The 27,146-nt window shown below is 42.8% G+C and overlaps 1 protein-coding gene across 6 annotated transcripts in view; it reads left to right on the top strand.

Moving 5' to 3' along the window:
* The window catches only part of usp24 (ubiquitin specific peptidase 24), a 42,499-nt gene that overhangs the window by 1,635 nt on the left and 13,718 nt on the right, over positions 1-27,146 (top strand). For 2 of the 6 annotated variants that reach the window (XM_029250726.1, XM_029250729.1), the window contains exons 2-45: positions 3,697-3,871; positions 4,244-4,311; positions 5,475-5,618; positions 5,957-6,079; positions 7,054-7,089; positions 7,388-7,453; positions 9,626-9,691; positions 9,930-10,004; positions 10,935-11,093; positions 11,179-11,293; positions 11,416-11,519; positions 12,489-12,596; positions 12,770-12,865; positions 13,034-13,195; positions 14,405-14,500; positions 15,094-15,201; positions 15,570-15,722; positions 16,005-16,136; positions 16,546-16,657; positions 17,008-17,084; positions 17,513-17,653; positions 17,768-17,821; positions 18,406-18,521; positions 18,718-18,784; positions 19,425-19,535; positions 19,861-19,959; positions 20,160-20,339; positions 20,430-20,515; positions 20,624-20,732; positions 20,847-21,005; positions 21,737-21,834; positions 21,925-22,020; positions 22,170-22,398; positions 22,739-22,901; positions 23,511-23,666; positions 23,952-24,022; positions 24,188-24,348; positions 24,488-24,549; positions 24,653-24,844; positions 25,767-25,881; positions 25,969-26,113; positions 26,280-26,399; positions 26,745-26,870; positions 26,985-27,083. In XM_029250726.1, the coding sequence (XP_029106559.1) occupies positions 3,697-3,871; positions 4,244-4,311; positions 5,475-5,618; positions 5,957-6,079; positions 7,054-7,089; positions 7,388-7,453; positions 9,626-9,691; positions 9,930-10,004; positions 10,935-11,093; positions 11,179-11,293; positions 11,416-11,519; positions 12,489-12,596; positions 12,770-12,865; positions 13,034-13,195; positions 14,405-14,500; positions 15,094-15,201; positions 15,570-15,722; positions 16,005-16,136; positions 16,546-16,657; positions 17,008-17,084; positions 17,513-17,653; positions 17,768-17,821; positions 18,406-18,521; positions 18,718-18,784; positions 19,425-19,535; positions 19,861-19,959; positions 20,160-20,339; positions 20,430-20,515; positions 20,624-20,732; positions 20,847-21,005; positions 21,737-21,834; positions 21,925-22,020; positions 22,170-22,398; positions 22,739-22,901; positions 23,511-23,666; positions 23,952-24,022; positions 24,188-24,348; positions 24,488-24,549; positions 24,653-24,844; positions 25,767-25,881; positions 25,969-26,113; positions 26,280-26,399; positions 26,745-26,870; positions 26,985-27,083 (5,130 nt within the window). The remainder of the gene's footprint in view (positions 1-3,696; positions 3,872-4,243; positions 4,312-5,474; positions 5,619-5,956; positions 6,080-7,053; positions 7,090-7,387; positions 7,454-9,625; positions 9,692-9,929; positions 10,005-10,934; positions 11,094-11,178; positions 11,294-11,415; positions 11,520-12,488; positions 12,597-12,769; positions 12,866-13,033; positions 13,196-14,404; positions 14,501-15,093; positions 15,202-15,569; positions 15,723-16,004; positions 16,137-16,545; positions 16,658-17,007; positions 17,085-17,512; positions 17,654-17,767; positions 17,822-18,405; positions 18,522-18,717; positions 18,785-19,424; positions 19,536-19,860; positions 19,960-20,159; positions 20,340-20,429; positions 20,516-20,623; positions 20,733-20,846; positions 21,006-21,736; positions 21,835-21,924; positions 22,021-22,169; positions 22,399-22,738; positions 22,902-23,510; positions 23,667-23,951; positions 24,023-24,187; positions 24,349-24,487; positions 24,550-24,652; positions 24,845-25,766; positions 25,882-25,968; positions 26,114-26,279; positions 26,400-26,744; positions 26,871-26,984; positions 27,084-27,146) is intronic. The other 4 variants (XM_029250730.1, XM_029250728.1, XM_029250727.1 and 1 more) reach the window with 4 other exon arrangements.

The raw sequence follows: 27,146 nt of genomic DNA, 5'->3' as shown, positions 1-27,146 counted from the left end.
ACTGCTCGGCAAAACAGTTTACAAGGGGGCGGCTGGTAGCACGGGGGCGAGAACTGCGGCCTTCCGCCCAAAGGGTGCAGGTTCGAATCCTGCTTCCTGCTGTTGTACCCATGAACAAGGTTGTTACACTGAATTGATACACCAAAAGTAACCTTACTGCGAAAATGGGTACGTTGCTGTCAGTCGCTTAATGTTGTAAGCTGCTTTGGAGACAAGTGTGAACTAAAATTTTTAAAAAATCCCATTTATCAGCTGGCTGCTCTTACTGTATGAATTCAGGGTTAGTACCTTGATCAAGAACACTGTGAGCTGGGAGAATCATTGACCCTAACTACCCCACCTATCTATATGCTGTCCTCCTAGGTCATCATACTGCTGCTCGTTCTCAAAACTTAATTGTACGTTTGATTTGTGTGATCAGCTTGCTGCTGATACCCGACAGTAGCTCTTTATTTCTCCATGCTTGTCCTACGTGGAAAAATCCTTCCGGCAAATGTAGGTTTTGGTAGCATTTCTTCTGTGGGAACTCCGGAGGACAAAGCACACTGCTTTACACCTCATAACAACACCCTGAGCCTTAATTCTCCTGGAGGTTTGGGGCCGTTGCGTTGGATGGGGCTGAAACACAAGCCTCGAGTCGTAGCCCTGAGCCCCCCTAATTATAGCGCCGTGTGGATCCCCAGTGAAACCTGCCACCCATCTCTGATGCACCGGAATGCATAACAACAAACAGCAGCACCGGTGCCTTAAAATCCGGAGCTGTCAGCTGGTTGTGGACCGAACCATTACCGTTTCTGTAGGACACGAAAGGAGCTCAGTCTGGTTGGACACAGAATTACTGTGCTGTTTGGGAGATGCTCATCAAACAGCATGGAACTGTACACCTTCTGCATACTGTGCAGGCATTGCTCCAGAGTGCCACCTCAGGCTTCCTCCTGATACTTGAACCTTCAACATTTTTGTCACAATTTGGATTTCCCAACCATTATGCTGCCTCCAGCTTCCGGCTTTACCGAGGTCCATTCTGGCTGTTTTCGGGGCCTCGTGAACGGAGTGGCTTGACGCTGCTGCACGTCAGTTTTCCTACACAAAGAATTTGCTGACCATACTAGCGCTGAAGCCTCCCTTTAACCCTTTTTATGACCTGAAATGGCCTTGGTTGGAATAATATTTTACTTAATTTTAACTGCTGGTGCTTTTATTCATCTGCAGTATTTGAAGGGTTGAATAAAAGATGCCTTTAAGGAAATTAAACATTTTACATCCGTCATGTCTGCCTTACAATTTAGGGCGCCTGTCGTTTTTTCGTTATAGGTGGAAGAAAACAATCTTTTTGGAAAAAGCTTGTGAAATGTTTCAGTAGATAAGCAGTTAAGATTTTTTTTTTTTTTTTTTTTTTCCTTTCCCTCCCCTGCTCCTTGAAATGCTACCCAACTTTTTGCAATTAAATTGCAAACTTGTGGTGTGCTCCAGAAAGTGTGTAAATCCATAAGGAACATTTTGAAAACATTTCTTTATTTTGATGCCGAATCTGGGCGGTAACTATATTACATTAAAATACAGGAACCAGTAATGTTTGACTTGATAGTGTTATGTTCTGCTGGTGATTAGCTTTCTTTTGTTCTGTTGCCAGCACAGTATATTTAATGTGCAACAGAAAATGTCTTTCTGTTACAACTATATTAACAAGAGGTTTACACGTACTTATTTGCAGTGGCACCTGTGTTTCTTTCGTTTTTTCAGTGTAGCAGGTGAATATAAACACGAAAGCTGTGCTATACGTGCGGAGAAATTCCTTGATGTGATGACGCACGTAGTTGTGCCCGACTTTGTATGGCTGTGTTGTTCTAGGGAATACTATCATGGGGTAATTGTGGGCTGTTTTGACACTCGGTCCACTTGGGAGCACAGCAACACTCAGGTGCCTTTAATAAAGCTTGAAAGTGTCCAAGAAAAAAAAAAAAAGACGGAAAGCAAAGACCGACTGATGTGTATGGTGTTGACAGGTTGTGCTCGTATGTTGTCTGGAGTCCAGGAAAATCACAGCTCCTTCAGACCTGTTCTTTGAGTCGGGGCCTTTCTTCGAAGCGGACTGGTGCACGCTCTGTTTATGTGGCGCTTGACTGTTCCAGGTCAAGCCTGTGATGAATTTTCTTGCACAAACCAAAGAGGAGAGTTTAACCCCGAGCCCATGGGTACAGCTGCTTGGGTTGTTTAGATAGCCCATGAAAGGGAGCCTGAGTCCCTTGCTTATATGGTGCTACACTTGCTTTTAATGTGGTATGAATACTCTGTTCAGATTTCTGCTCCACATTTTTACCTTAGCTAATCAGTTGTTTTTCATAAGAAATATGCCTGCAATTGCGCAGATGTATTTTTTTTGCTTTTTTATAGTTTGATATTAACTAATAATGTGTGCATTTCTAATGAAGTGAAAGGGCTCTCTTGTGCAGTTGGTTTATATGCAGTGTGTATTCTGTCGCCTTTTGCTTTGAGCCCATTTACATTGCTGTAAGTGCAGCTGGACAAGCGGTGATGTTTGCTGCATCGCAACTTGCAGCTGTCCGGCTGAGTTTCCAAAACTCGAGTGAAAACAAACAGCGCATTGAAAAACAAATCCACGTGTCGCGCATGTCTTAGAACTGTAGTCTGGCGCCTGATCCAGAACGCACCTCTAGTGAGTAGCCCGATTCATGGAAGGCCCCGTCAATGAGACGATGCTTTTTGGGGGTTTTTTATTATTATTATTATTATTATTATTATTTTTTAATTCTCCTCCCCTTTTTTTCTAGAAGCCTGTTTCAGATGGAGAGCGACATGTAAGATCAGGTGCTCCATTGTGTCCGACCTCATAAGGGAGATCGGGGAGGCTGGGTGGGTGCAGGACGCCTCTGAGAGTAATGAGGCTAGCAGCACCTTTGGAAAGCACTTAAATAACAGATAATGTTGTGTATCTACTTATCGAAAGCGGCACTGCTGCACGTAAGCAGAGTGGATGGAGACGCAGGTGTCAGGGAGAAGGCTACATATGCGAATGATATGCTCAAATTTTGAAGCACTGGGCCACAATTCAGGAGTTATTTGTATAGTGAGTTATTTTCAGGAGAATGATTTTTACCATCCTTTCTAATGTATATTGAGCACTCACTGGATCTGAGGAATCTGGTGGTGGAAAGGTCAGAGGTCAAATCTAGGAGCAAATGAGAGCGAGTGAGATCTTGGCAACAGACGGGTATGTTGGCTAGCGTCACAGTGAAAACGTGACAGTGGCTGCGGAACGAACGTGCTGAAACTGAACATGACAAGGAGGTGGTGTCCGGTCGAGGGTTTACATTACTGCCCAAACTTTTTTTTTTTTTTTACTGCTTACTCATGCTTTCTCAGATGATCTGGTAATACTTCAGTAATATCACTGCAATGAAATTTATATTGTCTCTTGTAACACTTTCTGCTGACGATCTGATGAAACTTTTCGACATTTATGAACCTTCATGAGCATCACAAATGCCAGAGTGCTTGGAGCCGCTCGCCTCCGTACATAGCAGCCTCTTCATCGAACCAAAGACTTGGAGATATATTCCCAAGCTGTTCAGTTACCATGCTCATGTTAAACAGTCATGCTGTGAAGACATTCAGTTTCACAAGACCATCAGTTTTCTGCCCTCAGATTTACTTCCTCTCCCGGTGTGTGACAAGCAGGCAAGAAGTAATGACGAAAATGGGAATTGCTCTGACGGGAACATGGAGTTCCCCACCACCAACCTGTATGAGCTGGAGAGCCGCGTGTTCACCGACCACTGGTCCATCCCCTACAAGCGCGAGGAGTCGCTGGGCAGGTGCCTGGTTGCGTCTGCCTGCCTGGCCCGGCTGGGTAAGGTTGTCTCTCCAGCGTGTGTTTTATCCGACTGATGCGGCACGCTGGTTTCACATTTTAACACCAGTTGAGTTACACACTGCGCTCCTCCGAATATTGAGTCACTTCTGTTTTTGAAAATGTTTGCTTTTGGCTGTCCCATTTCCCTGTCAAGCTTTGCATCACTTTATTCACCTGACTGGCACATGCATATTGCACATTACTTTGTTTGTAATATAAGTGTAACTGCAGAGCGTGTTTGTGGTGTGATGGAACAGATCCTGCGACTTCAGTCGGTATTTTTCAGCGTATGCGGGCTCACAGCGTACAGCAACATGTGGCACGTTGTGAGATGGTTCTGTTCAGACGTGCTCTCCCTTATCTGTTTAGGTCTCGCTGATGCGGATGAGAACTGCAAGCGGTTCATGGACAGGTGCATGCCAGAAGCCTTCAAAAAGGTAAGAACCCCCCGACCGAAAGCGCCCTGTTTGTGCAGCTGTGTGCAAGGTTGTCTGTGTTGAATGCACTCGAGCATCGCTGTCGCTTCGCTGTCGCTTCGCTGGTGAAGCACTTGATTTAAATCCCTACAAATCAAGTTCCAGAAAATGGAAAGAACACAAATGACGTAAATGTGAGTTGTGAGCAAAACTGAGCACTTATGAACATCTTATGGGTTGCAAGTACTAAGTTATTAAATTGATATTATTGTAATTAACAAATATATATCATAAGGATTGCCCAGGTGCTTGGTCATCACATTTACAATATTTATTTAGCTGTAGCTTTTCCCTGACATGCGGCAGTTTAGACATTTAAACAGCAGAGTATATTTTACTGTATCAGTTCAGGGAAAAGAACCTTGCTGAAGAGTCCTACTGCGTGAGGGGAGATACCTAGGTCCTTCAATGCATGGCAACAGCTTTAAAAACTACGTTGCCTGCTACCCATTTGTGTTAAATTTTAATATCTAATACAGCTGGTCCGCAACCTAATATTTGCAAATATGACAACCTGTATCTACAAAATATTTATCAAGTCCCAATATTTCATTGTAACGTCTAATTGCAATTGGTCCTTTTTTACTATGGTTAGCAACGAAAATGTGACTCTTCTGGTGCAGAAGGGAAAGAGCAAAAGAAAACATATTTAGAAATGAAAGTGAAATTAGTGCGGCATGAAAATATAATATTCTACTTCATAGCTTAAATTCTAAATATAGAATATCTATTACATTATATAAAATACACACACAGTTTATGTATCCTTATGGTTTATGTAATACGGTATGTAGGCTCCTCACTTACGATGAGGTCATCAGAACAGAACCCTGCCATGAGCTGAGGACCACCTGTAAATATAACCTGCTAGTTGCTGGTGTGACCACCCCGCCCCTGTCAAAATTACTAATTTTGGTGCCTGGTTGCAGTACTGAATAGAACATTCTGAATGTATTTTTTTTTTTTTGCCCGAAACATCACTTTCATAATGAATGCAGTGACTCAGGTTATGGCACCATTCAGACATGGTGTTACTGGCAGCCAGACTCGTACCCAGCTTCAGTGTGCCTGTCTGACACATGGCAGCACAGCAGTGTGAGTGAAACCTCCTCTTTCTCTGGCAGCTGCTGACCTCCAGTGCTGTGCACAAGTGGGGCACGGAGATCCACGAGGGCATCTATAACATGCTGATGCTGCTGGTAGACCTGGTGGCAGAGCGGGTGAAGCAGGACCCTGTCCCAGTGGGGTTGATGGGCGTGTTGACCATGGTAGGTCTTGCTCCACTTTGAGCCCGTTGAATAGTTGCACTGCAGAGCCCTTCAGGACTTTGACGTGTAACCAGCAATTTAGGCAAAACCTGGGACACTTCATTTAATATCTAACTATAAATGGATAAAGTTGCATAGGTCTTATAGGACAAGTTTCTGCTAAACAGCTAAAACAATATATATTTCTATCTGGGGAAGATTTGACGAACGACAGTTGATTGCAGGTGCATTGAGGGTGATGTGTGATTCTGCACTAAGGTTTGGTTTGAGGAAGTAACGTGTGTGTGTGTGTGTGTGTGTGTGTGTGTGTGTGCGTGTACACATGACCTGTGGGGAAGGCCTTTAACCCAGACAATGAGTACCACTTCAAGAACCGTTTGAAGGTCTGTCAGAGGAACTGGGTGGAGGTGTTCGGAGAGGACTGCATGTTCGCCGTCTCCCCTGTCTCCAGTCACCAGAAGGTATTGCTCACCTCACTTTATTTCAGCAGCTCCCTCCCACCTTCCTGGACCAGGGTGTGTTTGGATTATTGTGCATTTGATTTCAACTCAAAATATGGAACTTGTCTGAACTGTAAACCTTTGTTAAACCATTTCTACAAAAGCATCTTGAAGACAAATTGTATTTGTACACTTTAACATGAATTAGTTAAGTGACTAAGCCTTTTACTTAAGTCGATATTTGTTTGAGTAGAGAAACTCCTGGTTCGAGAGGTAGCGGTGCTGTTTAATTCAGATCAGTATCACATAATAGATGTGCTTTTCCTTACAGCCAGATTAGCAGTGTGTTCCAACATTGAAATGACCTTCCGCAGTCGCAGTTGACAAACCCACTATGCCGCACCACATCAGGGGCTACATCTTATCTAAGCAGCAATGGCAGAAGTCTTTCAAGCAGTCATGCTTTTTGTTAATGGGGGCATAGAATGGAATGCAGTGTGCTAGTTTTTATTTTGTAAACAATATTTGATAAATGTTGTTAGAATTAATGTGACCAGACTGCTGCCCTCACTTAAACTTGTTTGAGGTCAGTCCCAATTAAACTTGTTCTGAGGCTTTTGTCCCCCACCCTCATCTGTAAAAAGGCTTTGAACAGTGGTAAACAGCATGAGTCACGTTACCACAGTGTGACATTTGGCTACGGAAATGATAGCGGTACAGCAGTGGTACATATGAGCACTAAGAGCACAGTGTGATTTCAGCAATTGCTGAATTTCAGTGGAAACAAAGTTCCTCCACTGGCCAGTAATAGTCACTTTTCCCCCTCTGGTGGTAGAATATCTAAACTTTTTTTTTTTTTTGTTTCATTTTCATTTGTCTGTCTTCTACAATTTTGGCGTTTCATTAGGGAAGGCTGAAAATGATTGCTCAGTAGCATTAGCCTTTCAAGTTACAGAGTTGGTTAAACTGAATGAATACTTTTCGTGTTTCTTCAGGAGCCACACGGATGGCTAGTAGACCTTGTCAACCGAGTAAGTACTTTTAAATCATTAAATCTCTATGTTCATACCTTGCTGCAAGTGTAGTCCGTCCTGAGTCTTTTGATTTATTAACTTGAAGGATTTCAGTAAGTGACTGCATCCATGATGGGTCTGCGGTGCGCACTTTGTCAAATGCTGCTCTCCTCCTGCTGCTGTATGAGAATTGCAATGTTCTGGCCTCAAGACATTGGAGACCCTCTTTATGAAATGGTTTTGATCCTTGGGGAGAATGTAGAGGTTAGCAAAGTCCTGTGTCGTCTTCACCCATTGACTCTTACCTGCCTTGCAGTTCGGAGAGATGGGAGGCTTCGCCGCAATCCAGACCAAGCTGAATGCTGAAGAAGTTGAAATTGGGGTGAGAGTCTTCAGAACGCTCTATCTGACCCTCCTGCCCAAGGCCCACCAATCCCGATGTAGTTTTTTTAAACTAATACGCAAACTCCTTTCAGCAGAGTATCTTAATTTCATAACTTATATTTTTTTTGTTTGCAGGTCACAATAGCATGCACTTTACTGTCTTTGGGTATTATTTGGGTTTTTCTACTCTGTCATGTATCCCCCCCCCCCAAATGAGCTTTTGTGAAAGCTGGCAGATGTTAGAAGTTGTCAAAAGCCACAGTTAATAAAGCAACAAGTGGGTGGATTTGCCATTTTCGATGTGAATTAGTTCCTAGAGGCGGCCTTCGTCAGCCTGCCATTCGTTTGTGAGTCATTTTGCGAGTTTAGCAGGGAGAGGTGCCATGGAGAGGTGCCATGGTGAGGAGACTAAGGCAGTTAATGAGGCTTGGCAGTAAATGGGCTTGCTCACATTGTAGCACCAGCATTTGCACGACTGTAAGGTGCTAAGCTATTTCATCTGTTGATGGTCAATGGTTGCACTGGACTCCATAACACCAATGTGTTATTGGTTTTATTTCACTTTTAGCTTGCAGACATCATGCACATTACCACCTGTTGTGCCAGAATTGGATCCAGAGCTAATTTTTGTCTATGGTCCCAAGGCAGAAAAAACATTTAAAACAAAGCATTACACTGCAATAATTGGAATAAAATACAAAGAGGCAATTTGAGGAAGTTTATGTGGTTGGCCTTATCTGTGAGGGAGGGGAGCGCTCAGGCTTACCGTGGTATTTCGTGGCCACAGTCAGTGCCTTCCCAGGAAGTGCTGGGTATGGAAGAATGGTCCATCCATCAAAGAGATGAGTTTCTCCTCCAGTCACTGCTTCCTTTTCCACCTGGCACCATGAAGAAAGTAACCTGCATAACTATGCTCTAAAACAGAGAAATTTATAGTGCTTTATTGAATGCATCAAAAAGGCCTTCATTTTGTTACTGTATTTGGCTTCTTCACTTGTGCAACTTATTTTTAACAGCCATGAAGGGTGTTGTGTGGAAAAAAAAGGTAACACTGATCTCAGGAAACTTTCTGAAATAGTCTCATCAGTGTTTCCCTTGTGAGTTGGTTGTTTACAGTAAGATCTGTTGGCAGAGTCAAGGTAGAAATGAATCTTTCAGGTCATGCTGCGTGGGTCATTGTTATTAACTAGGACCCATGAGTTCCGGTCTCGCAGGCATCTGTTAGTTTAATAGACTTATTATTTAGTAACGATACCATCTCAGCACGCAGAAAAATATACTGCAAAAAGAGAAAAGAATGCCAGGGAAATAAATGTTATGCAAAAAGCCCAAAATAAGTACAAAGATCAATAGGTTTTATGGTTACTGGAGGTTAAGCTGGTACTGATGCGCTACTCCACATTTTAAAAATAAAACAAAATTTACTCATTGTGGAAATTTACTAGTAAGATTATTAAGATGGTATTCTTTTCCTTTTATCAGTGTTACGGAAACCAAGTAGTACATCATTGAACAGTGAAGAAAAATCATTGCACAAAGGGGCATTGGTGAATCTTAACAGGTTGTTAAAGAAAGTTTGAGTAAAGGTGGTCCCCGATTTGCGATGGTTTGACTGAACAATTTTTTTTTCAACTTTATAATGGTGAGCTGGCGATAGACATTCAGTAGAAACCGTGCTTTGAATTATTTATCCCCTCAACATGCGGTGCGATACACTCTCGTGATGCTGGGCAGTGGCAGCGATCCGCATCTCCCGGTCTGTCACGCAGAAGGTGTGTGTTAGGTATATTAAATGCATTTTTAACTTAGGATATTTTCGACTTATGATGGGTTTCGCAGAACGTAACCCTGTCGTAAATCGGGGACCGCCTGTATATGAACAGCTCCAAAACAGAATTGACTTTGTTCATATATGAATATTTCTCAATAGTCATGACGTTTGTACTTTAATGTTAGATAATACAGCAAATGTTCCTCTGTGACCTTGATGTGGGAAATGGACATCTCCCCATTTCTTCATGTACTGAATCACTTAATGCTTCTGTCCTCCGTCTTTGAACCAACGTAGTCTACTTGTCGCATAACACCAGCCGCAGGTCTGTCGGATGCATACACTTTGACATAGCCACCTGAATGTAGGCACAAACCCTAAAAGTGGATCTCTCTGCAGAGTGTGTCGGCACTGGTCCAGCCCCTGGGGGTGTGCGCTGAGTATCTGAACTCAAGCCTGGTGCAGGTGAGCTCGCAACTTCCAGCCTCACCAGCCAGATTAAAATGAGCTGTTTTGGGTGAATCTGCAATAGGCTCATGATCCAGCAGTTTAAGCCTGCATTTGTTTGTTTATTGCCAGATAGATTTTATGTAGTGCTATCCTTCAGCTCACCAGAACAGTAATTCTTTTTACCATGCTTGTTATAGGAAAGTAAGATGTTTGGCAACACTCCCCCCCCCCCCCTTTCTCTCCTTCCTGTCAGCCCATGCTGGATCCTGTCATCCACAAGATGATCACATATGTGCAGAATCTAGAAGAGAAGGACCTGAAAGACAAGGTATGTGCTTCATTGTTTTTAAATGTGTGTTTGAAGCCCCTTTTTTTTGTAATAGAACAGTAAGCACACTAATGATTGTTTCAGCATCACTCCGTTATCAGTCTTTGCTGAATTATCCTTAATTGACAGTTGATGTTTCCAAATGAATATGCATTGGATCTACTGACCGACCACTGACTGATTTGTTTGGTGGGAACCTCTTAACACTGCAATGTGGTAACTAACAGTCTGGCTTTTTGAAATCGGTGGCCCTGTGTCTGAGTGAAAGATGCTATTGGGGTTGTTTTGTGATACCTAGTCATTGAAGTAGAACAAAGTAAAGCCTTTCCTGTTCCACGTTCACTTAGATCCGCGGCACTGATTTACATGGGAACAGTTGTATGGTATAACAACAGAAAGGTGACAAGCAATTGCTAGTTTAACAAAATGGAAATGTTTAGTACTGGAACTCTTCAGTACTGGATTTTTTCTGAGAAGCAGATGGAAATATTTGATTTTAGAAATAATTCTTTGGCAGAATGTGGAATTTGTCATGTTTTCACAGCAGTGATTGCTGAAATAAACAGTGTGAAAATGACTTGAATTAAATACTTTCATTTTTCCACCTTTAATATTTCTAGAAATAACCAGTTGTGTTGAAGCCTTTTAGATTAGAGCCGTAAAAGATGGATTGGCTATTATGGCCCTGCAGAGTAACAAAACTGATGTATTTTCATTGCCCATATATAACATGGCATGATGCTGAAGAATTGGAAACTGGATTTTAGAATAACATGAGCTTGTTATACTGTTTTATATTCCATTTAGAAAAGGTTTCTGGAAATATTTCTAAATCACCCTCAGGATTAGACTGCAGGTCTGCTGGGGTGCAAGTATACTTGTTGTCGTTGAGCAAAGATCAGAGCTAACAGTCATAAGCCCTTCGCACAGCGTCTGGTCAGCATCCCGGAGCTCCTGTCAGCTATCAAGCTGCTGTGCATGCGCTTCCAACGGGACCTCGTCACGGTGGTGGACGACCTGAGACTAGACATCCTGCTGCGCATGCTGAAGACGCCACACTTTAGTGCCAAGATGAACTCCCTCAAAGAGGTCAGGCTGCGTGGGTAGCAACCCCGCTCTATGGTTCTTTGCTTCCTTCCACCCTGCTAAGGTCTACTTTCCTCCTTTTCCGAAGGTGACAAAGCTGATCGAGGAAAGCACTGTATCTAAGACTGTGAAGAATGCCATTGACACCGACCGGTTGCTGGACTGGCTGGTGGAGAACTCAGTCCTGTCAATAGCCCTGGAAGGTAACACTTCCTTCACATGTTTGGTCTTTGTACATTTCTCCTTCTAATTTATGTCCTGTGTATTAAATTACTCTTTTGTGTCTGCCCCTCTGCATTTTGTTGTTCTCGCTATTGTGTCCCAGGGAACATTGACCAGGCGCAGTACTGTGACCGTATAAAGGGAATTATCGAGCTCCTGGGTAGCAAACTGTCTCTGGATGAACTCTCCAAAATTTGGAGAATACAGGTCAGTGGGTCCTTTTTGCCCTTGGGTTACACATTAGATTTATGTCTACCATCATGGGGTATTTGAAATTGGAGCCAAGTTTGTCTCATATTGTGACCTGCTGTTCCCAGACACCTGGGCCCTGGTGTGCCTGGAGTCATTTTGTACTCGAATTGTGGGATTTCCATCTCATTACTTCCTGTAGGCACAGATGGTGGTGTGTTGGATATAAGCAAGGCAGGGGATCTATGAATAAAATATGCATCAGGCTCATTGCCCCTTATTAGTTTCAAGTTGTAATTGTCCACTTGGTGTAAATTATGAAAGTCTAAAAATGTAACAGAATACACATGAACCCAATTACTTCTAATATCAAGTGTTTTTACTTCTTAGAGGTACTGAGAGTCCTCCTACTGTTAAGAATAGTTGGACACTCCTGGGATGCAACTCTTCAACCACCATCTACTGCTGGTGTTCAGCAGCCCTCCTTGGGGGTCTTTCTAAGATCTACATAACAAACCTCCTTATATGTTGTAGAGTTGGAAGCAACTGTACTATTGCTTATAGTAATTAGAACTACTTGGCTCCTTTGAGTACCCACTTTGGATATTGCGTATGAAATAGATGTTCAGGATTTTTTTTTTCTTCAATCTTCCGAGTCCTTCCGCGTCATATTGACATCAGGTCCGTGTCAAGCTTTGCTCATAATTGCAGAGATAAGTTTCACCAAACCATAAGTTTCTTAAGAGGCTGTACACTGTCCCAACTGTGTGCAAATAGTCCTTTCTTTTATATGGGAGATAATGGCTTCTTTTCATTTTAATTGTCCTCACTTACAGTGATTTCTTTGTGCTGCAGTAGAGAGGGTCCATTAGTATGCAGAGAGACAACGCATCATTGAGAGTGTGAAACGTGCCCAGGCTGGATCTCTGGGTACTCATTTCCCACCTCACATGACTGATGGGACTTGTTTCTGTTGCACCCACACAGGCTGGCCAGTCCTCCACTGTGATAGAGAACATTCACACCATCATCGCAGCCGCTGCCGTCAAGTTCAACTTTGACCAGCTCGGCCACCTCTTTCTCCTTATTCAGAAGGTAAAGCTCGTTGGCTGAGTTTGTGAGCTCCCTTTGAGGCCAGGCAGGTAGGGTGGACAAGCCCTTAACGGCACACAGACTCAGGAGTGATTTATATATTCTTTGCCTTTTCTCAAAAAGTCACTGGAAAGCAAGATATGAAGGTGTGTTTTTGTTTTTGTCTCCCTACTCAGAGCTGGGAGGTAGAGAGCGACCGGGTTCGACAGAAGCTCCTCAGCCTTATTGGGAGGATTGGACGAGAGGCTCGCTCTGAAGGCACCACGGGCAAGGTGTACATGATGCTCAGCTCTGAAATTACCCAGCATGTGTTCTTGTATTTAATCTTGGGCTGTTTTGTGTGTCCCCTCAAAGTGTTTTTTGTCTTTGAGATCTGTGCAGTCCTGTGCACTGACTTTGTCAATATCCTTTCCCTGACCCCTTTCCTACCTCTTGTTCAGGTTCTGGAGTTGCTGTGGGACCTGGCACACCTGCCTACCCTGCCCACAGGCCTGGTGCAACAGGCCTTGGATGAGCATCTGACCATCCTCAGCGATGCCTATGCTGTCAAGGAAACCGTCAAGAGGAACTACATCATTAAGTGCATTGAGGATATCAAGAAGGTGGGCTGTGGTGGGCAGGGGCTGGAACAAAGGGTGAAACATTGAAGTTTGTCCTGAGGTGGAAGGGGCGGGTGTCACACGGGCAGGGTTTATGTAGTCCAGGAGGTTTAGGAAAAGGGTTGTGCTTGTGGGTGTGCTTTAGAACACAGCAGACACCATGTCACCTGCTTCCGTGTGTCAAGGACTTCACATGACATTGACTGAATAGACATCTGAAGTTAGATGTCCTGCCAAGACTTTAATACCAATTCCAAAAAACTTCTCAACACAAATCTCACAGCTATGGGATACTCAAACATCGTGGTCTTGGTTTTACTTTGAAAAGTGTGACGCTTTTTTTAAAAAAAAAAAAAAAAAAAAAAAAAAAAAAAAAAACAGGAGCAATTAAGGAATACAAAGCTTTTGTACAAGCCCCAGTAGATGAGTTTTTTATTAAACTTTTATAGGTAACATATTTCCCTTGAAAATGGACAAGTGTTTTGCACTCTCACAGATGACTATTAAGCTAATAGACTTGGTACACCATCACAAGTCTCACAAACATGTCTTCTGGGGAGACTTGGGCTGAGGCTTGATTATGTCCTCCTCCTGCTTGTACATTTTGTTGTTTTTAATGAAAAAATAGGTGTGTTTTTTGGGACAATTTTGGCCAGTATTTTTAAAATATTCTCCAGGATGAGCCAGTTTGGTTGACACTGCTGAATCCCTTAAATCAATCCTTATCTATCTGCCTGTCTCCCTTTGGAGGAAACATCCTGCTTTTGGGTTTTTTCTTTTTTCTTTTTTTTTTATTTAAAATTTCCTAAAGCGAAACCAAAGCCTGACCATCTGCATGGAAAGATTAAAATATGAACGATTCCATGTATCACCAGATCAGGGGTGTGACAGGTATTTGAGGGGAATCAAAAACTGATCTCAGCAGTACTCATTGGACTTAGGCTTGTTTTAACATTAGGGGCACGGCTCCTATTATGTCTGTGCACCAGACTTTGTTGGATCCGAACCCTGATGCATAGCTCCTAATTTATCCTGACACGTGGTTGTGTCCCTAAGCCCTGAAGCTGCTAACCATTTCCTCCCCTTTCATTTTGATATTCTCGTGGTTTGATTGGGTGAATGACAACTTGATAACTTAGTGTTTTTTGTTTTTTTTTTTGTTTTTTTTTTTCCTTTCCTAGAGGAAGCAATAAATTAAGCTTATTTTTTTAGATACAAATACAGGAGGAAACAAAATGTTCCAGTGAGATACAAGTCACTTTTCTTACTGGTTCCTGGAGCAGGAAGAAACTGAGCTTGGTGTCCAAAGTAAGGAAGCCCCACTGGGTTGCTGTCAATGAATGATACTGGCCAATCAGCATTCACTGCCAATAAAACTGCACCCTATGGCATGGTGGGGCTTGATTGCACCATGGGCATATGATTTGTAACCCTACAATCTCTTCATCTCGACTTTTTTTTTTTTTTTTGTGTGTGTTTCCACAAATGAAATATTGCAGTTCAATGTTTACCTTCTTCCTTAAATCTGTTCTAGAACATTGTTGTTTCCATCTAACATTTCAGTCAGGTCAGTTTAAGTATCTTACTTCCTATCTTTTGCCCTAGAAGTCAGTCCTTGATGTTATCTATCGGAGATTAGTGATGACTTAATTCCTGGTTTAAACCCTAATTTTTGCAATATCTGTTCTAACATATTGGGATCATCTTGGTTGTTTGGAAAGAACAATGCTTTAGACCATAATTTATAAAATGTGGTTTTAAAAAAAATTGGTGCACAGTGAGTTTTTTTCCTGAGGGGACTTTAGAATCTCTCTTCCTACTGTGTTTAATTTTTTGTCTGCATCTGTTTATTGGTGTAATCAGGCCTCTTTTTCACTGTCTGTCTGTCTCTGTGCTCCCAGTCCTCCCAGCAGAGCAACCCTCAGACTGTGTGGGTGGTACCAGCCCTCAGACAGCTCCATGAGATCACGCGCTCTGTCATCAAGCAGACGTACCAAAAGCAGGACAAGGTGAGCCAGCCTTTCTGATGCAGCTGCCCCAGGGCATTCTGCTAGGGACAGCTTGTAATGTAGTGGTTAGAGCTGCTACCTTTGGACCCAAAAGGTCACAGGTTTGAATCCCACCTCCAGCTCTTGTACCCTTGGGCAAGATACTTATCCTAAATTGCTCCAGTATAATTATCCAGCTGTATAAATTGGTTAATAACTGTAAGTTGCTTTGGTGAACAGTTTCAGCTAAATGAGTAAACGTACGTTTTTGTAATAATTGTATAGCATTGTAGTGGCATTTAGCACCGGATTATTGTTTCTGTGTGAAAGCTCTAAAGAGCCCATTTTATCTTCTCCATCTTCAATGTTTCACTTGCTCTGCCCCTTAGCAGAGCATCATCCAGGACCTGAAGAAGAACTTTGAGATTGTGAAGCTGATAACTGGGAGCCTGGTGTCCTGCCACAGGCTGGCTGTCTCTGTAGCTGGTCCCGGGGGACTCTCAGGGTCTACCCTTGTGGATGGTCGATACTCTTACCAGGAGGTGAGACTGTATGTTATTTCCAGAGCAGTTAGGTAATGGAATTGGACTTCTATCAAATTAGTCTGAGTAAATAACCTAGAGTTAAATAAACCTTTGCAAGAGATGTTTAATACCTGCAGTGTAAAAAAAAAATATATATATATATATATTTTAGCGGTAAACAAGTATGGGAAATGAATGAATTTTTTTTTTTTCCCTCCCAGTAGAAGTTTTTTTAGCATTAACAACGTACTGGTATATCTTGTGTTGGTTGCGTGCTCATTATTTCTCTTGTGCTCATAGTACCTGGAGGGCCACCTGAAGTTCCTGGCCTTCTTCCTCCAAGAGGCTAGTCTGTACTTGGTGTGGAACCGAGCAAAGGAGGTCTGGGAGTGCCTCGTATCAGGCATGGATGTCTGTGAGCTAGACAGAGAGGTAGGCCTCGGAACACATACTGTGTTGTGTCTGTCATGGAGTCAGCTTTGTAAAATGGATTATTAACTGAGGGGAACAGGAGGCATAGTGCCTAGCATTGTGCACTAGCCTGTGTCATTGCACTCTGGACCAAAAACTCTCATTGGAGTTGCTCCAGTAATGTCATTCTGTATAAACAGGTGAAATGACTGACTTATGTTTATTAAACAACAATATAATTGAAGTCCTTCTGAAATACTGTTTTTCATATCTCTGTCAGTGTAGCTATGGGTGTTGGCAGTGTGGAGTATTTATCTGAGTAACTTAAGAACTAGTTATTCAGTGTGCAGCTGAATGGATGGCTTTTTTGGGCTGTGATCAATGATTTTTGCAGAAGTAAAGGCGATGCCCTTTTCCTGTCTTGGTACAGATTTGCTTTGAGTGGTTTACCAAAGGACAGCATGACCTGGAGAGTGATGTGCAGCAACAGCTCTTCAAGGAGAAGATCCTCAAGCTGGAGCCTTATGAGATTACCATGAACGGTGAGGGACAGCTGACATAAGAAGTTGGAAAAGTGAAGCTTTCCACACATAGGTTCTTTATTCGTTTGTAGAGGTCAGTTACATGTACGTTTCCTTTTTTGGTTACAGACAGGAGAAGACTCAGTCAATATAAAAGTTACAGCTGTGTTGTAAAAGCCCTGTACCTAAATGTGACATAAGACTTCTTGCATTGTAGACCTCTCAAAGTTCTTTTTGCATCTACCAAGAAACATTGTTTTCTCTTGACCTTACACTTTACAGGCAGTCAACATTTAAACTGTTTTGAACATCTTTTGTTTTGAGGTGGTAAGTGATGGTCAGTTTTAACTTCAGTTTGTTCCCTTTTGTAGGGTTTAATCTGTTCAAGACCTTCTTTGAAAATGTCAACATGAGTGATCACCGACTGAAGCGCCAGGGAACTCAGCTGGTATGTTCTCTCCCTTTCTGTTGCAGTTGTGGCCTGTCAGATAAGGGTCCCAGTGATGGGTCTCTGTGAGAGTGTTTGACTACATTCAGGTGTACAGTGAGCCTTCAGTTTGCATCACAGCTTCCAGTGGTTGCTTAGCAAATGTCTCTTCTGTAAGCTCTTTGATTTACACCTGTTTATTTAGCAGGAAGACTTTGGATGATGATGATAATGATCGTCATGTAGTGAACTGACATGGACTTGTTTATGAATGTCATTAACGAAAAAGGATGTGCCACATTTCTGAAGAAAATTCATTAGAAAATTAGCTTTCTTAATATGGTTGCCTGCATGCCAGGAGGTTCTGTAATGCTGCTGTGTGAGTCTGCATTGCACCACTCCTACATGCCCCTCGTTCTCTTCCCCTCTCCATCTCTCCTTTGCTCCAGTTCGTGGAGCGCCTGGACCTGGCTGGGATGGACTTCATCTGGCGGATAGCCATGGAGTCGCCTGACGAGGAGATTGCTAATGAGGCCATCCAGCTCATCATCACCTACAGCTACATCAACCTCAATCCCAAAATGAAGAAGGTCAGCCTGCATCACCATGGAATAGCCGTCGTGACACACTGCTGCCGTAGTACGGTTAAGATCTGTGCTCAAGTACAGACTGGCTTGTAATCCTGTTGTTTCTTTTTTAAACAGGATTCTGTCTCTCTTCATAAGAAATTTATTGCAGACTGTTACAAAAGATTAGAGGTGAGTAGATCAAGTTGAGGTTCTCCTCATTTTCAGTATTAATACTGTATATTGCTTTGGTGATTGGCATCAGGTCAGACATCTGATGCCATCATGTATAAATATTTTTTAGCTTGCGTGGACAGCTGTGCATTTCTTACATTGTACACTTCAAATGGGGGGTTTGAGGGTCTGTAATTATGGAGTCATTGCAATGCAATTCAATTATGGAGTCATTCCTGTGAATCCTGTACAGGATTTTTGGAACTCGTTTCAACGTGGCACAAGCGTTAAGTAAATTTTATTCTCACTAAGAACCATGCTTCCCCCCCCCCCCCCCCCCCCCCCCTTCTTCCTTTCCCCCTCCTCCCCTTTTTGCCCACACTGGCACTGATGTTCAGTTCCATCAGTTAAATCACTTGTATACCACTTAGACCTGTAGTTTACACTCTGAGCTTGCTTGTTTGATAGCATTACAATCATTTCTCTAAAGCTTTTTTTTCCTTCAACCCTCTGAATGTACAAAGAAGACTTCGGGTTGCACAGCTTTAGGCATTTGGCAGCTCTGTGTTTTCACATTTTCGCACTCCTCCCGGTTTTCATAGGCTGCCAGTTCCGCCCTGGGGGGCCCCACACTGACTCATGCTGTTACCAGAGCAACCAAGATGCTGACGGCTACGGCCATGCCCACTGTGGCCACCTCTGTACAATCTCCTTCCAGGTAAGGACTGAGTCACAGTAGTATTCTTTCCATGTGGATCATGTCCTCAGGATTTTCGCCTAACCAAATTTCATCTAGTTTCTTATGAATTCTTATGATTTTAAATGGCTGTGTTGGTATCACATTTGGACACAAATGTCATACGAAACTAGTCTGCTTTCCTGCACCATCCAGTTCAATTTGATGTCATTCTCAGGTCATCGAAGCTGGTGATAATCGAGAGACTGCTTTTACTCGCTGAACGATATGTTATTACTATTGAGGTAAGGCATTAGTAAACTAATCTCTTATATTGAGGGGAATTTAACTTGTTTTTCCTCCTCCTTTGTCTTCATGTCTTATTGCCTCTGGTGGATTTGATCAAGAAAATTTGGATTTGTGATTTTGAATTTGCGTTTGCGCTACATGTTCCCCCCCCTCCACCAATGCTGCATAACATGAAGTGGTATGTGAGAATTTGCAGTGTGTGTCACAGTACTCACCTGGGTGCTGTGTGCTGATTCAATTAAAATGTAGTTTGGAGCAAATTTTTCATAATTGCACTTGCCATAGCTTCCTCCTAGTAAAAACCCTTAGAGAACTATAATATTTGATTCGCACATTGTGTTGTTTTGGGGAACACGTAGCACTTTTTCTGAGTTTAAATGCTTAAATGACAAATATTTTAAGAAAACAAAATGCATTCATTTTTCCACCATAAATAACTTAGATTTTAAGTGTCTTGCCTGAGGTAAGTTCTTTTGTGACAGACTTTAACATTAATTTTCACTTTTTTCTTGGAAGCATATAGCTCTGTGTGTATGAGAGAGACTTTGATGTAAAAACCGCTGGTAAAGGGCTGAAGGTGCTGGACTCACAGCGTTACTCCTGCATAAACTAGCAGTGCCCATTTGGTTTTCTCAGGATTTGTATTCGGTTCCTCGGACAATTCTACCTCATGGTGCCTCTTTCCATGGGCACCCTGTTGCTCTACACATCACCTATGAGTCTACCAAAGATACCTTTACTCTGGAGGTGGGTCCTCTTTCACGTGTCTAAATCGCACTGTTTGGTAGATGTTCTGTATAGTAATTTACATTAACGTGTATTCATTTGGTAGAAGCTTTTTTCCAGAGCAGCTTTGTTATTTAACTAGCATTTCTGTCCAAGGTGACTTATGGTACTAGAATCACTAAACATCTTAGACATTTGCTTGTCTCTTACGAATGGGGTGGAAAAAATGAACCTAGATGTATTTTTATGCAAGTAAACTTTGAAGTGTGGTGATAATACATTCATTCCAGTGTCGAGCTGTAAATGTGTTTAATCATATTTTCTGAATGTGGTTTTTATGCCTCAGGCACACAGCAATGAAACCATTGGGAGCATCAGGTGGAAGATTGCAGAGCACCTGAACTGCCCTGTGGATAATGTCCAGATATTCGCTAATGACAGCATGGTATAACACATAAGTTGCTTATTTTAGTGATGGACACTAATTCACAGATTACTTCCTGTAAAACAATATTTTGCTTATTTGATGTGATTTTCAAAGAAATTATCGACAGTTACATTATGTCACTTTTACTCAAACCTGAGTTGAAAGTTGTGTGTTTTATATTGTGTTAACATTATTACTGCTGTGTGTCTGCTGACCAGCTGACAATGAACCGTGACCAGAAGCTGCTCAATCAGCTGGGTTTCTCCGATGAGCAGAGCCTGACGGTGAAGAGCTCCGGCACGGGCACCCCATCTGGGAGCTCCGCCGACTCCTCTGCCAGCGCCAGCAGCAGTAGCAGCAGCAGTGGCGTGTTCAACTCGGTCTATGCCATGGAGCAGGTCTGTGCGCCAGTGACCCTTACACCGCTGACGTGGCCTGGATGTTTCCGAAGTAGTCTTGCGTAGTGAGTGAGGTCTTCCTTCACACAGGAGAAGTCCCTGCCTGGTGTGGTGATGGCCTTAGTGTGCAATGTGTTTGAAATGCTGTACCAGCTTGCCAACTTGGAGGAGCCTAGGTGAGGTGCTTGGTCTTGGAGGTGCCGTGGCATTCTCTTCAAATCAGTCTTCCATAGTTCTGCTCCAGGTATTTGCTTAAGTATTAATCCTTTCTGTCTTCCTCACAGAATAACCTTGCGGGTTCGCAAGCTATTGCTGTTGATCCCCACTGACCCAGAGGTTCAAGACGCTTTAGACAACTTTGTGCCTAAAGAGTCAAGTGTCTGGAGCCACCAGGTATGTCCCCTTCAACAGCCCCATGAATCTGGTTCTACTTCTGATATGCAGTGACTTACAGGGATGGTGCCCAGTGGTGAACAGTGCTGAGGACGGTATCTCTGCCTGTTCCAGAAAACCCTTTTCACACTGGGCTCTGGGTCTCAAGCTTCCAAGTCCCCATCTCTGTCCTCCAAGCAGCAGCACCAGCAGAGCGCTGCCTCCATTCTGGAATCACTGTTCCGTTCATCTGCACCGGGCATGTCCACCTTCAGGGTACTTTACAACCTGGAGGTACCTTTTGTCTTTGTTTTAAAATGACATTCCAGAATCTTTATTCATAGAACTTACCTTAATACCATGGTATCAGCCAAAATCACATGCATTCATGCCAAATAATATTCCATTATTTTTGGAAAGCCAGATGCAAAGTGTTTTTCAAAGAGTAGGTAAAAGGTAAGCCGGTCATGTTTCACATCCTGTCAAAATGTAAAGCAGGGCACATCTATATGCTTTTCTTGCCTCTGTTTCCATGGATCTGAAGATATGAAAGAAATAATGGTCATGTTTGAATGGAGTGGGACGGGATAAGTCATATTGTAAAGGTGGCTGACGGTTGTACTTTGATCTTAGTATCACAGTATAGAGTTGATTATATTGAAGAGTTTTTGTTTTACACTTCAGTTGGTTTTTAAATTCACCAGTAAACACGTGGATTTAAATTTTGAAAGATTTTTTTTCTGTGAAATAAAGAACTGAGGATATATTTTGGCAAGTGACAGCTGAATAAGGAGCAGCACATGCAAGACAATTGTCAAGGAAGTGATGTACTAATACTGAATTTACCATTTTCCTTACTGAATGCAGAGGGTAAAATCTGTCGTGACCGGAAGACGCAGTATTCAGATAAGAATAAAAGTTAATACTTCATAAGTAGACCATTCCTACTTCCTGAGACTTTAGTCTGTAGTGTGTACTACAATATTTTCCAGACATTCCTTACATCATTGCTTTTATTTCCATAGGTGCTGAGCTCAAAGCTGATGCCCACTTCTGATGACGAGATGGCCAAGACTAGTGTCAAATCCTTCTGTGAAAACTTCCTCAAAGCGGGTGGCTTAAGGTAGAGCTCAGTTAATCACAAGAGGGCTTGAAAGACTGAGAAATCAATCTGACAAGATAGTACATTGTAAGAATGCATGTCTGCTTTCAGCCTGGTGGTCAACGTGATGCAGAAGGACTCTATACCATCGGAGGTGGACTATGAGACCAGACAGGGAGTTTACTCCATCTGCCTTCAGCTTGCAAGGTAGCTTTTTTTGGTGGTCAATGAATGTAGTATATTAAGTCTGGCTTTTCAGTTGCCAAGCTTTCCTTTAATTCAAAATATCAGTACATTTCTAGGGTGTATATGGGTCTTGGAGTTGCTGTTCTTCTGAGCTCTGGCTCCCTCTGCAGGTTTCTTCTCGTGGGTCAGACCATGCCAAGCATCCTGGATGAGGATGTGAGCAAAGATGGACCAGACACACTGTCTTCCCGTCCCTTTCGCAATGTGAACCGTCAGAGCAGCAGGCAGCTCTCGCTGTGCGGCACCCCAGAGAAGTCCTCCTACCGGCAAATGTCCCTGTCGGAGCGCTCTTCCATCCGTGTGGAGGAGATCATTCCTGCCGCACGTGTAGCCATTCAGGTCAGGTGTCTGCTAGAGAGTTTCTGTATTCCCTGAAACACAGTATAGGTTGGTTGCAGAGCAAAGATCTGAAACTAAATAAATATGAGGAAGTTTAATCAGTGATTCCATTATAGGAGAGTTTGCAGAGAAAGGGTTTACTTTGTATGACTCAATTAGGTTATGTATCCATTGCACTTGTTGATTTTGTTTTCATACAAATTACGACTAAACGCTTGCATTCATCATTTGTTTTGAATCTAAACAAATGGCAGATAAACATATCCATGTTGCAACATTTTATGTAATAATATGTATTTTTGAAGGTATGTCTTATGGTCTATTTCCCCACTGGCATCAGACCATGGAGGTGAGTGACTTCACATCTACAGTAGCCTGTTTTATGCGGCTTACATGGGCAGCTGCAGCAGGCCGACTGGACCTTGTGGGCAGCAGCCAGCCAATCAGAGAGAGCAACCACTCCCTGTTTCCTGGGGGCATCCGTAACCGCCTGAGCAGCACAGGTCAGGCCCATCATCTCTTCCTTCCATCCACTGCCTGATCTCTTATATCTATGCAACCAGTCCTCAGAATCCAGTGGTTACTTATATTATGAATGTTCAAAGATTGAAACATTTTTCCTTATGTATTTAATGTTTTTAAAATATCTTGGTGGTACAGCAAATTGTGCATTTCTACAGCCAGCGGACAAATGTCTGTAAAACACACCCAAATAGAATAGCATTGTAGCACTGCTTTAATTCAGCTCCCCTCCAGTGTTTACAGCTCATGATCAATACAAGATGAGTGTTGCACATTTCAGTGGGTTTTTTTTTTTTTTTTTTTTTAAATTGTAGCTATAACCCAGGTTTTTGCAGAACCTCACCCATAAATAGCGAGGGAAGTCTGTATTTTTAACCTTCTGTTTATAGTGCCTGTAGTAACTTGAAGTTACAAACAACACGGGTAACTAACATTCTGGTCTCAGTTTAGCTCATAAATTGAAGAGCCTACATAGTCTAGATCTGTACAGTATTATACCTGTGCTGGTGTTCAGACTGCTTCTCCTTGTCAGAACATAGGGTACTGTACCAGCGTATGCTTTTCTATGTCAAATGATGTACTTTCCACAGGCAGCAACTGCAGCTCGGGCAGCGAAGGCGAGGCGACCGCTTTACACCCCGGCATCTGCGTGAAACAGCTGTGTGTGTCCATTAAGGACACAATCATCGCCCGCGAGGCTCTGTCGCTCCTTGTCACCTGCCTGCAACTGCGCTGCCAGCAGCTTTGTGAGAATCGCTCACGTGTATATACACACACACACGTGTGCATACATATGCGCGGATGCACGCAGAGTCACAAATAAACACGTTTACACAAAAGTACTGACTGAGCAGACGTCCAGCAATATTTCACAACGCTTTTAAATTTAAGATGGGATAAAAATTTGATGTTGGATTAATCATTAATGTGAGAATTTCACATAAGTGTTTAAAATGTTTGTGTATCTTTAAATCTTGGTGGGGTTTTAATACCTCCCCCCCCCCCCCCCCCCCCCCCCATCTGTGTGTTAGGTTCTTTTTACACTCTACCAAATGTGAGTGATTTTATCATCGACATTTTGCTTGGATCACCAAGTGGAGAGGTATGTCTTTTAATGTTAAAATTGGCCACATTTTCTCTCTAACTTTTTATGTTTCCTTTAGCTGAAGTGGGGGCTTTTTTTTTTTTTTTTTTTTAAAAAAAATATGCAGTATATTAAAAACAAATCTTAACTGCCTTTAAGTACTATTGTGCTGTGTGATGGCAGATTCGCCGTGTCGCCTGTGACCAGCTGTACACGCTGAGCCAGACAGACACATCAGCATACCCGGACCTGCAGAAACCAAACTTGTTCCTTCTCAACGTGGTCCTCACTGCCCAGCTGCCTCTGTGGTCCCCCACCAGTGTCATGAGAGGCATCAACCAGAGGTTGTTCATGTGGATACACATTGCCTTTTCTTTTTTTAGTTGTTCAGTCATTAATACTTCTATTGTGCCATCTCTTGTTATATTTTTTGGGAAATTATTTTAGTGATTTCTGAGGTATTTGTTGTATGGTCTGTTTTAGGCTACTGTCACAGTGTACTGAGTACTTCGACCTGAGATGCCAGCTCCTGGATGATCTCACCTGTAAGATCCTTCTGCTCTCGTGCCTTCCAGGTTTGAAGCTCATGTCACTGTAATGAGTGTAGTGCACCACGCCAGTGTTCTTTCTCCCCTCTTCCCCCTACAGCCACAGAGATGGAACAGCTCCAGATCAGCCCGGCTGCCATGTTGGAGGACGAGATCAACTGGCTGGACAACTTTGAGCCAACCTGGACGGCAGAACTGGAGACAAGTGAGGCAGACAACATTCTGCTGGCCGGCCACCTGCACCTCATCAAGACCCTGCTGTCCCTGTGTGGCACAGAGAAGGAGCAGTTTGGTCCGTCTTCCTGCATTTGCAGCCTACTTTCTCTTATTTCATTTGAGTGAACCCTATCTGGTATGAGATGAAGGAAGAGTAGGGAAACTTGGTTATAAAATGAATTCATCAGTCAGCAGTCTACCCTATAATTAATTTAAAAATATTTTTGTGAAATCCTGTTTTCTAATCCGTGATCTCTGAATTCTGTGGGTTTTCACCACTCAAAAAATACAGCTGAGTACAGGTTGAACAGTTTTGTTGTATATTGAATCTTTTTTTTTTTTTTTTTTTTTTGGTGTGTATGTTTATTGGATATTGTATTTTCCCCCAAAAGGAAGGAAGTTGTGGGCACATTACTCTAAAAATAATTATATTCATCTTAACAAGCTTTAACAGCTTTTAGCTTCTTACATTTATTTATTTAGCAGACACTTTTCTCCAAAGCAACTTCCAATGGATTCTATGTAGTGTTGTCATCCCACACATCTTATTCACCAAGGTGACTTACACTGCTAGATACACTACTTACACTGAGTCACTCATCCATACAATCAATGGAACACGCACTCTCTCTGTCACTCACACACTATGGGGGAACCTGAACAGCATATCTTTGGAGTGTGGGAGGAAACCCTCACAGGCACGGGGAGAACATGCATATTCCACATAGACCGAGTGGGGCTCAAACCCACATCCTCTCGCACCACCCAGGGGCTGTGAGAAAGGAGCGCTACTCGCTGTGATACCATGCTGCCCACTGCATCTTCTTTGCTGTAACAATGCTTTTAAGGTTTTAGATTTTCATTCCGAAAAGACATTAAGCATTTATTTTTACTCTGTCCCTTTCTAGTGTCCTGTGTCTTCATCAGTAGATGGGAAGTTTTTCTTTGACTACTCTTTCTACCGTTCCATTATGAGTTTTTATGCTTTTTATCTCCAGGACCATCTCTGATTCAGCAGCTGTTGGATGACTTCTTGTTCAGGGCTTCACGTATCATCCTGAACAGCAACAATCCAGTCAGCTCCTCCACACCCACACAGGACTTCTATCCCAAGTAAGAGCTCTTGGGCATGAAACATAAGGCTAAGTCTTGAGCCTGCTACCTGGCATGCCGATCTGACATTTCCCCTCCCTGTGCTAGGTGCAGCACGGTGAGCAGCCGACTGGCCGCGTACGAGGTGCTGGTGATGCTGGCAGACAGTTCACTCAGCAACCTGCAGCTCATCACCCGTGAGCTGCTGTCCATGCACCACCAGTCTGACCCGTCGCTGAGCAAGGAGTTTGATGTGAGCGTCCGAATGGCAGCCAGCCCTAAGTTTTTATGCTTCTGGACTGCAGCCTTTAATATTAAAACATAAATGGAAATACAGTTCAGCTGTTGCAGTGTCTGTGCATACATGTTGTCAACATGTGAGTTCTCTTGTCATGCTCATTGGTCTTATGCCCCTCTAGTACTTGCCCCCTGTGGACAGCCGCTCCATCTCAGGGTTTGTGGGCCTGAAGAATGGAGGGGCCACCTGCTACATGAATGCAGTCTTCCAGCAGCTCTATATGCAGCCTGGCCTCCCTGAGGTGAGTGCTTTCTCAGCTTAACAAAAACTGTTTTCTCTCCTGGTTCATCCAGCTGACTTACAGTATTACTTTCCACTAGATGACAGGTCTGTCTTAAGTGTCGTCTGCAAAGTGTTCCTCTGTGCTGTAGTTCAGATAGATGGAGGGTTGAAACACTCAGTTTTATAGTACCTTAATTTAAACTTAACATCTTCTTATAGGAAAACAAATTGGCTTACCTAGTTTTGTCATTTTGTCTTTAAAAAGCAATACTGTTTGTTCTTTCACATTAAATTATGTGAAATAGTTTAACATGGTGAAAGTGTGAAGTCTGAGGTGACTACTGTGCATTTCTGTCTACATTAGGCCTTCCTGTCCATAGAGGATGACACTGAGAACCCAGAAGAGAGTGTTTTCTATCAGGTGCAGTCCCTGTTTGGACACCTGATGGAGAGCAAGCTACAGTACTATGTGCCAGAGAATTTCTGGAAGGTTTGCCCCATTCCCAACACCATCCCAGTCACAAATGTTTCCTATAGTCAGTGACCACAGTGTGTTTAAACAAGCTGTAGCATGCAGTGTAATTGTTTTGGTTATCTTTTGTAGATCTTTAAAATGTGGAACAAGGAGCTGTATGTGCGAGAGCAGCAGGATGCCTATGAGTTCTTCACCAGCCTGGTGGACCAGTTGGATGAACATCTCAAGGTTCCTGTCACTCCTTTTCCACTGACATTCATCAGACTGGATTGTACCGTTCCGTACCATCTT

Source organism: Scleropages formosus, chromosome 3 (assembly GCF_900964775.1).
Source record: "Scleropages formosus chromosome 3, fSclFor1.1, whole genome shotgun sequence".
Taxonomy (NCBI): Eukaryota; Metazoa; Chordata; class Actinopteri; order Osteoglossiformes; family Osteoglossidae; genus Scleropages; species Scleropages formosus.
Note: the sequence above shows the minus strand (reverse complement) of the source record. Positions and strands in the feature narration are given on the sequence as shown.